We start from the raw sequence: 11,848 nt of genomic DNA on the forward strand, positions 1-11,848 counted from the left end.
TAAAATCTAACACTTGCGATGAACGTGTTCCTCGTTTATCTAAATGATGCTCAAGCAGGACAAAAGGCGGAACAAGTTCGTGATTGCTTTAGGACAATCATTTGCTAACCTAAAAATCAAACTCCATGAAGAACCCTTTTCCTGCTCCCGGTTTCACACTCCATAATTTAGCCTATTCCATCTTGTTCAAGATCCCATCTCCAATAGTGACGCACTATTGGAGACGGCATGATATCACCACTGCCCCCGGAACTAGCGTGGCCACAATCTTTCTTCTACACTATGATTGGAGAAGGGCAGGGGTTGATGATTCCTCTTTTCTTTTTCGGGCCTTCATGGGCTTTTCTTTTACTTGGGCCTGTTGTCTATCCTAAAATCCAGAAACGCGGTTACCGGAGCTTCCAGCATCTCCAATAATCGGCTCGTGTCTCCTTCTATGCATTCGGAATTGGAATCCAGAAATGAACCATACTTGATGCCACAATGGTGACAGAGCATCAACGTCCTCGGTTGCTGAAAAGGAGCAATGGTCATTACAGAGCATCATGTAGGGCTATCACAACATTGTTAAGAAAAGGCCAAATCCTTTTCAATAAAAGTCAGCTAGCCAAGTCAAGAATATCAATTCACCTTCCAGGGAAAAATAGTGTGCAATTGAACTAATGTTATTAATCGTGCTTAACAACTGTTCATGCTTTCAGATATCAATAGCCCACCAATGATCTCATGCACAGCTGTGCTCCCCGGAGCAGCCAGATGTGGAATTCACAGAAAACAATCTTCTGATAGAATTTTAAAACGAGTTACCCTCTCACCAAATAATACAAACCTTCCCAAGTAAAATCAGCTTGGGAAGCAGATGAAGTTGTATATAAAAAGTTCTCGGGAGTGATGAACACCATTCAGGCGAGTAACTCCATGTTAGTGGGTTCATGGAAAGCGGAGGAGTTTGGTCACAGCCGAGTCCAGCACGTCGACATTTCTCCTCAGGTTTTTTCTAATCAAGCATTAAGAAACCCAAGAACACCGAAGATGACAACCAAGAGAAATTATAGAGTTATAATGCACTACAAGAATTTTTTTATAGTAGAAAGAGTCGCTTTCTTGAATGCAAAGGCCTGTGGTTCCCAGAGAAGAAGTAACCACCTAGCATTTGGTTACCTCCGTGCTAGAAGGAGAAACCAAGTAGGTAAGATGAGCCTGTCGGTTCATCATAAGCAGCTTAAAGCAGCGAGTGGGGTAAGTGACATGTAAACAAGTATGCTAAGAAAACAAACACAAAGGATACAGTTGAGTCGCTAGAGTGTCAATGCCCTTCATTTCCTCGTTCAATCTGCACCATAATTCCAGAAATGGGTTGGGAAAGGCATATTTAAAATATCATCAACTATTGGCAAATAAGGACTGTAAACAGGTTTTCAAGACCCCAAGTTTGGTTGCTTGAGTGAGTAGTTAGGCAACAAAAGGAACTATCTCCAGCCAAGTTAGTGTCAGCGCTCTAACCAGTTATCTCTACTCTCTAGTAGACATGAAAATTATTTAACACTGTTTTTAAATTCTGGTTTATACTCAGAAGAGGGTGGCAAAACAATATGGTGACAGATGGTTCTGGCAAACAAAAACTCGCACAAATTGGAGGTTCAATTCTCAACGCATAGGTAATGAAATACTTGTCCAGATATATTAAGCTGCAAAACTTTGATTCTATTTTCTAATCACAAAGACACTATCCCAGGAGCAATTGAGGGAAACAACAAGGTGGTGAAAAATTAAGCAGAACAATCTCATTCAGATTCAGCTACAACCATGTTGCACTCCAAAAATCTTTCACACATGCAGATTATCCAACATTTTTCATTAAATCCCAGTAGGTAAGAAAGAAAAATAACCATCAGCATTGTTTTTCTGCACTTAACATTTTGAAAACCATGTAAAAATTATGCTTCACAGAACCAGAGCAGGTAATATATATATATATATATATAAGCACAAGGCATCTTATAGATCCCCCTTTCTTAGAGCTTGTTTGGAGATGCGGCTGGTGGCTGGTAGCGCGTTACCAAAATTTTTTATTTTTTTTCTTGCTTAAAATTAATGTTTTTTATGTTTTTGAATTATTTTGATGTGCTGATATCAAAAATAAATTTTAAGAAATAAAAAAACATTATTTAGATGTAATTCCGAGCAAAAATCACTTTGAAAAGAAACTATTACCACAATACTAAACACTCTTTTAATCACCATCTGAGAAAAATCTAAACTTTACCAGTTAATCAAGCATGAGCACAAGAACTTACTCTCTATACTGTTAATATTTCTCCTAATTAAAAATACAATAAAAGCAATTTTACAACCCTTTTCTTTTGATTAATTAAACCTTTCAAATTTAAGAATTACTAATTAATTAAGTTATACCTCATACACGAATTTATGTACCGATTTCCCTTCGTTGCTGCATCAAGCACTGCAAGATAAGATACAATGATCAAAGATTTACAAAAAATAAAAAATATTCACAATTAATATCAACAATAATCAAATTCTTAAAAATAAATATCTAATTATTTTTACCAGATTCTTGAAGACGAGCAGTAGCATCACCAAAACATTGCATATGATCAACAGATGTACTCGTAGCCTACAATTATCACAAAAAAAAAAAACAAATACTTCATTTCCTTTTCTCAAGAACCAAACAGAAAGTTAGAAGAGTCAAAGCTGACCTCAGAGAGAGCGAAACGAAGTGAAGCGAAAAGAGAAGTGAAGCTACCGGCGATGGCTAGAGAGTCTCTCTCGATGATTTCTAGTGCCTTGAAGATCTCGCCCTGGTTCAAATTGGTTTTCGGTTCACGGCGGTCGGGTTCATCGGGACACATGGCCGGTAGATCCAGGTCTGGTTGTATGATTACTGATTCTGTATCCGTTGATTGATCTCTCTGAGTTGCTGCCGCTTCTTCCATTTCCCGCGATTAAAAGAAAGACAGGGATTTGTATTTGATATTTTTAATTAGTTATAGATGGGGAATTCAGTGATCTTTGTAAAAACATTACCACGAACTATTTTCGTTTGGGCTTTGTGCATATTGGATATAGTTTTGGTTTTTTACTTTTTAAATTATCCATTTACGGGAAGCCCAGGCACAAATTCAAAATAACTTCATTTATCTTCATATTAAACTCGACCCATCAATTTTAAAGTTTGATCCAGGCTAAATTTCCTTGCGAACTAGGGTGGATGTAGACTCGGGTAAGACCTAACCAGGTCAATTCAAATAATATTTTATAAAAAAATTTTTTCAAAACAATGCATTTTTCATATTTTTATCCAAAACAATTGTTGTTAACATGTGACCCTTTGAAAAAAAGAAAAGAAAAGGGAAATAAAATTAGAAAAGATGATTGGGTAATGAAAACAAGAGATTCATATAAATCAAAGAATATATGGTTCTGTTTTCTTGTAGGAAACTTTTTATTTCTATCGTTTTCAATAAATTATTCTATATGAATTAATATAAACAATTCATGTATTTATTTTAAATTTATAAATAATTTTGGTGTGATAATATGTCTTTACGTTGATGACGACATAATCATTATTAGTACTAACATGAATGATATTAATGATACGAAGAAATATCTAACCTTAAAACTCAAAATGTAAGACTTAAATGAGGTAGATAAAACTATGGGTGTTCAAAAAAACCAATTAACCGATTAAACCATAAAAATCAGGGAAAAATTAATCGAAAACACCGAACCAAGAGAAAAAACCGATCAAACCGATTTAAAAATTAGAAAACTCACTCGGTCCGGTTCGATTTCATTTTTTAAAACTAAAACCGGGTAACCGAATCGGACCCAATGTGTCTTTAAGGCTTAAACCCACTTAAAAAAAGGGGAGGGGTATAAATAGAAAAGTAACCTAACCTAAGTTCCCTAACCCTACAAATTTCCCCACTTTTCTAATAAAAATAGCAGCCATCTCATTCCATCTCTCTCTTTGGTTGCCATCTAGAGATGTTTAGTTTTTATTTTGATTTTTAAAGGCCTTTTGTTTTTGTTTTATAATTTCTGCTTCCATTTATTGTACTTCATCATCTAAAGTGTATAATCTACACAATATAAGCCATTGTGAGCCGGTGTATAATCCACTCCACTTTTCTTGTATAGTTGTTGGAAGTGGACGACGCTTTCTATATTAAGATTAGAAGTGTTCTCCCTCATTCATCCACACTAATCACGATTGCACTTTTGCAAAGGTTGATGCATTCTCCGCCTACCACGGATAATCTCGAGCAACATGCATAATTTTCTTGTTCGACAAATTTGTCTTTACATACTATGGCAAGGATCTTAAGAGAGTATAGTAAATAATTTGTTCACAAATTTTCTTCTTTTCACCTTTTTTTTTTTTGGCCGATGTGATTAGATTTTTCGATTTCAACCCTAAAAAATTGATATTGACCGGACTGAACCAGTTCGGTTTGAACTGGTTTTCGGTTCTGTTCGTCCATTTTCTTAGGAAATTTCATTTTCTGGTTTCGTTGGGATTTTCATTCCAAACAAAACCGGACCAGACCGTGAACACCCCTAGATACAATTTTAGGTATCAAAGCAATAAAACATGGTGAGGGTTTTGCTCTTTGTCATTCTCATTATATTGATAAAGTCTTAAATAAATTTAATCAATTGATTATCAAAGAAGCAAATATTCTCTATGATGTTTCTTTTAAGTTGACAAAAATTATTGATAGAGCAATTGTTCAAATTAAATATGCTAATGCAATTGGTAGCTTAATGTATGTCATGCATTGTACTAGATTAAATATTGCTTTCATGATATGTAAATTGTCTAAATACACAAGTAATCCTAGTAAGGATCATTGGAAAGAAATTATAAAAGTACGTGATTACTTAAAAAAGACTATGAATTTTAGATTGTTTTATAATAATTTTCTAATTGTACTTTAAAGTTATATTAGTGCTAGTTGGATAACTAATACAGGTGATAATAAGGCAATCTCTGGACAAATATTTATTTTAGGAGGTGGTGTTATTTCTTAGGCTTTAAAGAAACAAACATGTATAACTCATTCTATAATGAAATCCGAGTTTATAGCTTTAGCAGTCACAGGTAAGGAGACAAAATAGTTGAGAAATATGTTATTGTCATTAAATTGTAGCCACAACCGATGTTATCTATCTTCGTACACTATGATAGTTAAGCAACTATGTCCAAGGCATTTAGTAAAATTTACAATGAAAAATCTAGACATATCAACTTGAAACATAAATATACAAGGCAATTAATTTCTGACAGGATAATTATCGTTGTGTATGTCAGATCTTGCAATAATCTAGCAGATCATTTCACTAAAGGTCTCTCAAGAGATTTAGTTAGAAACATTTATACTAGTATGAGATTAAGACCATTTAATTAAACTTACTAATAAGAGGAACCCAACTTTTACTAGTACTTTTGCTAGTTATGAGTTTCATGGGTAATAAGAAATTATTAGTAAGAATTGTGTTTTCTAATTTGTATATGAAATCAAGATTTATAAAATTAGTATTCCAAACAAATAAAATGATGAGTGATTAACACTCTTAATAAAATCTCAATGTAAGATGGAAATTTCACCAATATGAACATATAAAGTGGTGCCATTTCAACAAAAGCTTGGAAAACTTTGTAAATGTTCATGAATTCAGAAAGTAGCACAAGATCATATTAGTGCTGAAATAATGGTGAACTTTTGTTTTGAATTAATTGGATCATGTGTGTAGTATTTCCAATTTTATTGAATAAAATCTTGATTTAAGCTTTTTTGCAATCATGATTTCTTTAGAGGTTTGAAATGCTTAGACTAAGAAGAGGTTTAAATATAAAGATACCTTCTTTTATGCATGAAATATGGTACCGCCTAATATTACAAGATAAGTAGGGGATTGTTGTTAAAATATAACTTGTATATTAGGTAATTAAATAGAACTTTATCCCATGTTAGAAAGGTAAGAGGTTTTATTAGGTAATTAAAGAGTTGTTCATTTTTTCTCAATTAATTAGATATAAGTACTTTTTTTAAAAAAATTATATCTTATAAAAAAATATGTCAGTATAATCTCTCTTTTATTTAATAAAAATAAAAAACAACAAGAACAAATATAAAAAAAAACATTTTGACAATCTGAAATCAAAATAAAAAAGGTATCCCTTTTTATATATATTTTTAGAAAACATCTTACCATAATCATAGTTTAAATTAAACAAAAAATAATGTTATGATAATTCCACTGTAAATGTATTAAAGAATATATGAGAATAAGATACCACCGTGCATTGTCATGGGAAATGTTTTTTAAAAGCATTATTTAACTCAGTTATGTTGGTTAGGTTAATAGAGACACTCTATCCAAGTCATTTGCTTGGCACAGTTTTCAAATTAAATTTGGTATAAGATGATATTTTATGACTCGGTTGCCTGATCAGATTAAAATGCGACTTGGTCAACAAATTTAAAACCCAATTTGACAAAACAAAATAAAAATGGTGTTATTCTAGCATCTTTTAAATATTGAATCGATGATGTTTTGGATTGACCCGGGTTAAACCACCACTCCCACAACTTGGGTCATTGACTTAGTCATCTACTAACTTTATTTCTTGGAATTAATTTTTTTATTTAATCATATGATAATAAAAAAACAAACATATGTATGAAACTAATTGAATCAAATTTATGAAAAAAAACACAAAAAAAGACATAATGGAGGGTTGTAAAAAATTGCGCTTGCTTCAATAAAATAACATCTAAAGACCTGTTGGGTTAGGCCCTTGGCTATCCCAGGATTCAAATTAAACTGGATGAAAGTTGACCTTATATAACCTAATTGATTAAGTGAGTCTAAGCGTGACATTATCAAACTAGTAAAAACCTGGTCTAACTTAAAAAAAAAATCATGGCGGCACCATTTTAATATTTTTTAAAAACATATTTAGACAATAATATTTTAGATTGATCCTGATCAACTTAGGTTAAACATGTCAAACATATGACCTGGGTTATGTACTCAAGTATGTTTATCAAACGACACATCATTTATTATGGCAAAAGACTTGTCATCTATTGGTTGGCTTTTAGCCCACTACCATCCATCTTTGGTAACTGGAAAATCAAGGCAAACCTCAAGGACAAAAAAAATACATTCCAACCCTTTTTCATTTGAAAACATCTGAGAAACATAATAAACACCTTAATAAATCTATTTTAATTCTTAAATTAACATTTAATCGTTTAAAAAGTGAAAAAGCAATCCAAATTCAAAACTATCCTCGAGTCTTAATTTACCTTTTTCTGACGGGATGAAGGATAAAAAACACATAAATAAGTCTTTTCTCATTGAATAAAATCTGTCAACACCAAGATTAATTATTTTTATTGACAGAATGTGATCAATCAATAACTTTCTCTCTGTTTTGTTATTTTTTGATAACCTTTTCTTATCTCCCAAACCCAAGGAATGAGAAACAAACAACATGAATTTCTGGACCAAAATTAAAACCCCATAACTAAAGGAACTATAAAAGAAGAAAAAGGAATTATATGGACTAGAAGCAATTTATTTTTGTGAATTTGTTAGTGACCATGCATTTTTCTCTTGTCTTGCATTTCTTCCCTTTTCTTTTAATTGTATATTTCCTCTACTAATTAAACCGTAGTTCATTAAATTAGATTTCAATCAAGTTTAAAAATCTAGAAAAATCCTTCAAATCCATAGCGCGAGAAAATTTAGTTTTCTTTGAATATTTAGTTCCTTAGTTGTAATAAAAGGATGAACCTAAAAAAATAATCCCAAGTACACTCAATTTTCCTCCAAATACATTTTTTTTTTATCAATTTTATCTCTCAAGTTTTAAAAATTCTCAATTAAGTTTTTCCATCCATATTTGATCACGGATCCAATTCAAAAGGTACTTTCTTTATAAGAAACACTATCATTTTGTAGAAAATTTAACGTTTTATATTTAGAATTATAATAAAGGACCCTATTGAAATATCCAAGTAATCAGGGGACAAAATTGTTACAAAAATTATTTGGGAGTAAAATTTATTATATCCCAATAGTTAGGGGTATATTTGAGTTTTGTCCACTCCAAAAGGAAAAAGGTATACAATGTATGTATTTTTGTCTCTTTTCACCCTCTTTGCTAATTACATCCTCTTCCCTTTCTTTTCTTGATCCTGTCCTCCGCTTCTTGTTCACAGTTTTTCCTTTGGGTTTTATTCTCTCTTATTTTGAAGATGTCTAGTGAAATGCCCTTTATAAGTAGCCACGAAAACAACAATGGATGGGATCGAGATAATTCAAGATTGATCCCTTTTGATGAATCAGCACGCATACTCTTGGAATTCGAAGTGTCCACGTCTGTATTGGATGATTTGAGTGAAGATGACTATTCTGATTTTGAAGATGATAGTACTGATGGTCAGGAAGATATGGGTTTTGAGGATAACATGTCTTCTGTTTCTTCAGAATCATACACTAGTCATGTTCTTGATGCTAATGATCTTTCAATGCAGCTGCGGACAGAACTTGCCCTGGGTGAAGTTTCGCCCCTTCCTCCGCCGTATACTTTCACTCTTTATTCTGCTGGTTTTTATCTTGAAGATCCATCTTTGAGGTTAGCGGAAACATTGAGTGATAATGAGTGTCCAAAGGCGCAGTCCGCGAGTAAAGAATCCATTGAAAACTTGGAGGAGGTGAAGATTGATAGGGGATCATCAAATTTGGAGTGTCCCGTTTGCTTAGAAACGATCTCAACGGGGTCCGAAGCTAAACGCATGCCATGCTTTCATATCTACCATGGGAAGTGCATTGTTGAGTGGTTAATGAATAGCAATACATGCCCTGTTTGTCGCTACCAGATGCCTACAGAGTCTTGATTGATTTGGTTTCAAATTGGTTCTTGAACATGTCTTGAAATTCTTTGATTTTGTTATCTTCCGTACTTTTATCTTTTTTCTTAGTTGAGGGAGTAGTAGCACTATTACTTTGTCCTCAGAAGCCAGGGACTGTGAGAATGCAGGTCCACTGGTTTTCCTTTGTTTGATGGTACAATCCTGTTTGTCAACATGCATGTAGGCATTTATTTTCTAGCTTTCCTTGACCAAAATCCTGGAAAAGTTATCTTTTAGACGAAGCATGCTGATCAGCTTATGGTTTGTTTCAATGCAAGATCTACTTCTTCTTTTTCCATTTTTTTCCGGGGGCTGTTTGTAACCAGAAGCCAGCAAGTTCTGAGTTAATTTTCGTTGCAAGGAAGCATCATGCCATATTGGCATGTGTGTAGTGATAACTAAGCAGGCAAAATCAATCAAGACAAGAAGTTGATTTCGTTGCAGTGCTAATTTCCCGATGAAATATTTATCCAAATTTGTCTTGAAAATTTATGTAAGCTATAGAAAACAAAAGGTGTGGGTGTTAATTTAATCCGAATCCAATCAATAATGACTCATCCCGGATAATTTAAAACATTTAGATTTTTTAAAATATGTATTTTATGTCAATATATATATTATTTTTTATTGAATAATAAATATTTATATGATTACCTGAAATCTAATTGGTAGTTTATAAATATCTAAATTTCTTATCTAATAAAAAATAAATAGAATATAAATATTAAAAAATCCAACCTCTAATTACTCATTGTTATCTCTAGCAAAATAAAAAAAGAAGAAAAAGGGACAAATGGATAATGCCTATGAAGCCATTCATTAAAGTTGAACCAATCCATGCCTGCTAAGATAGGAGAGACAATTGGAAAACCTTATGACTTGAGCAATGTCGATGAAATAATTGGATGCAATCTTGCTTGCTTAAAAATTAAAAGAGTAATTCTTATATTTACTTAGGACAAGTTAATTATGTTTAATGATTGATAAAATTTATCAAAAAAAAAAAATTTAAACTAGTCAGGCAACTAACCATCCTAGTCATTCATTTTAGATAACCAAGTGTGCTCGTCTGACCTGACCTAATAACTAATCTAATTTTATTTCTTTCTCTTCATGATTTTTCTTTTCTCTATGCCTTTTCCTTTCATATTTGTACATTTACTTTCTAGGATACTAACAATTATAATATGCGGCCACATAATTTTTGATGTCTTGTATGCGTAAGCTTTTTAGATATACACATTGTAACACCAATAGCTATATTACTGCTATGCCTATCAACTCGCATGAACACCAATGAAAATAAATATATTATGTTACAAAGACGTGACATATCAACTTCTACAACATTCACGTACCAAGCATCAAACCCATGAAACAACATCACACTAACCGGGGAACCACCTTAGTTGGCTAATGACAAAATTCCTCCTTCGTATAGATGTGTTTGGTATTGTGGTGCTTTTATGGTTGTGGTTTAAAAAAAATTGTTTTATAAAAGGTATTTTTGGTTGAGATTGGTTTGATATTTATATATGTTTGGTTAAAACTGTGGTTAAAATTAAGGTTGAACAAAAAATAGTTTAATGTGTTTGGTCAAAAATGCTTTTCAAATTGAGATTATAAAATAATTAAAAAAGATATATATTAATATTGATGGTTTTTAATTTAAATATTATAGATTTAACTACTACTATTACATCATGAAATAAATAATATTTTATATAAAATATTTTTTATTATTTCATTAAATTATCTACAATTCCATCACGTATAAAATTCATCCGATAAGGACTACAGTTTTCTTGGTTTCTTAAGCGCGCAACAACGTCATGAACAGAATTGAGATTGCGATCAAATTCTGCAAATGCTACGTCATCAAACGATCTCCTTTTAATTTATGTAGTGTCATTAAATAATGTTAAGCACTAGTTTTTCAAATAAAACACAATTAAAAACAAAAAAAATTGATTTTTATTTTATTTTACTGGGTCGGATCCGGTTTAGTGCATTTAGCTTTGGACCGGACCCGGTTCAGCTGAAACAATAGAGACATTTTCCACTGTTCACGTGTATAGTGGAGAGGGAATTAATTCACTCTCCGCAGCAGAAAAAGAGGAAAATGAGGCTGCTGTTGCCAAGCTGCCTTTTCACAAGTGTTAATGGGTCTCACCAAAATAAAACCGGGTTTGAAACATAACCAAACACAAAAACACTGTAGCTTGCTTTAACCTCGGGTACAACTGCATTACCAAACGGCACATGTCCAAGCTAGGTGTTTAAATACACTCGGTCTCACAAGTGAAAGAGGATCAACTTTGGAGACACAGACTCTCCACAGTAGAGTCACAAAATCTCTACCTACATAAACTCTCAAAGTACACAGATTTTTCAAAGTCACACAGAGCCAACTACACCCAAATGCACACACCATGTACTTTCATTTTTCTTTTCTATATATTTTCTTCTCCCTCACATACAATTACTAACTTAAACATGGAAGAGTCTCTCATTCCATTAGGGATACACATTTTTAGGAACTCTCAAATACAAGCTTACTCCAGTTTACATTTCTTAACCTAGTCTTGCAGCAGACCACAAAAAACCTAATTTTTATGTGAGGGTTTTTTTTTAATGATTTCATCATCTACATTGTCTATAGGAATTGGAAAAAAAATCAGTTTATTATTGTTTAACACCTTTCACCAAAAACATTTTTTATATCCAACAAAACTCCAATACAAGGAAAGCTAACCATATCGGCTCTAGCTCCCTCAAGATTTTAACAATTTTATAACAAAGCACAAATGCTCAATAATGCTATTGCAACGATATCAGCGCACTCTTTCTTATGTATAACTATAAGCTGATGTGCATACACTGTAATG

The 11,848-nt window shown here is 32.5% G+C and overlaps 2 protein-coding genes across 2 annotated transcripts; one reads left to right on the plus strand and one right to left on the minus strand.

The window, feature by feature from the left end:
- Nucleotides 1–644: 644 nt before the first annotated feature.
- Nucleotides 645–3,195, minus strand: LOC7479312 (uncharacterized). Its single transcript, XM_002299495.4, has 5 exons — nt 2,724–3,195; nt 2,572–2,638; nt 2,416–2,464; nt 1,289–1,333; nt 645–997 (listed from the first exon to the last, which is right to left on the minus strand). Exons 1-5 carry the CDS (start codon nt 2,958–2,960, stop codon nt 931–933), a joined length of 465 nt encoding a protein of 154 aa, XP_002299531.2. The 5' UTR covers nt 2,961–3,195; the 3' UTR covers nt 645–930.
- A 4,994-nt stretch (nt 3,196–8,189) lies between these two features.
- LOC7479313 (E3 ubiquitin-protein ligase CIP8) lies at nt 8,190–9,406 on the plus strand. Its single transcript, XM_002297995.3, has one exon. The coding sequence runs from the start codon at nt 8,304–8,306 to the stop codon at nt 8,943–8,945; it is 642 nt and encodes a 213-aa protein (XP_002298031.3). The 5' UTR covers nt 8,190–8,303; the 3' UTR covers nt 8,946–9,406.
- Nucleotides 9,407–11,848: the final 2,442 nt, after the last annotated feature.

The sequence above is a fragment of the Populus trichocarpa genome, chromosome 1 (genome assembly GCF_000002775.5).
Source record: "Populus trichocarpa isolate Nisqually-1 chromosome 1, P.trichocarpa_v4.1, whole genome shotgun sequence".
Taxonomy (NCBI): domain Eukaryota; kingdom Viridiplantae; phylum Streptophyta; class Magnoliopsida; order Malpighiales; family Salicaceae; genus Populus; species Populus trichocarpa.

Bases quoted from the DNA above. Each gene is read 5' to 3' on its own strand.
- LOC7479313 (XM_002297995.3), top strand. From the start codon at position 8,304: ATGTCTAGTGAAATGCCCTTTATAAGTAGCCACGAAAACAACAATGGA.
- LOC7479312 (XM_002299495.4), bottom strand. From the start codon at position 2,960: ATGGAAGAAGCGGCAGCAACTCAGAGAGATCAATCAACGGATACAGAA. The intron at 2,639-2,723 runs GTCAGCTTTGAC...TGATAATTGTAG, and splicing joins TTCGTTTCGCTCTCTCTGAG to GCTACGAGTACATCTGTTGA. The intron at 998-1,288 runs GTATCCTTTGTG...ATGCTTGATTAG, and splicing joins GACACTCTAGCGACTCAACT to AAAAAACCTGAGGAGAAATG.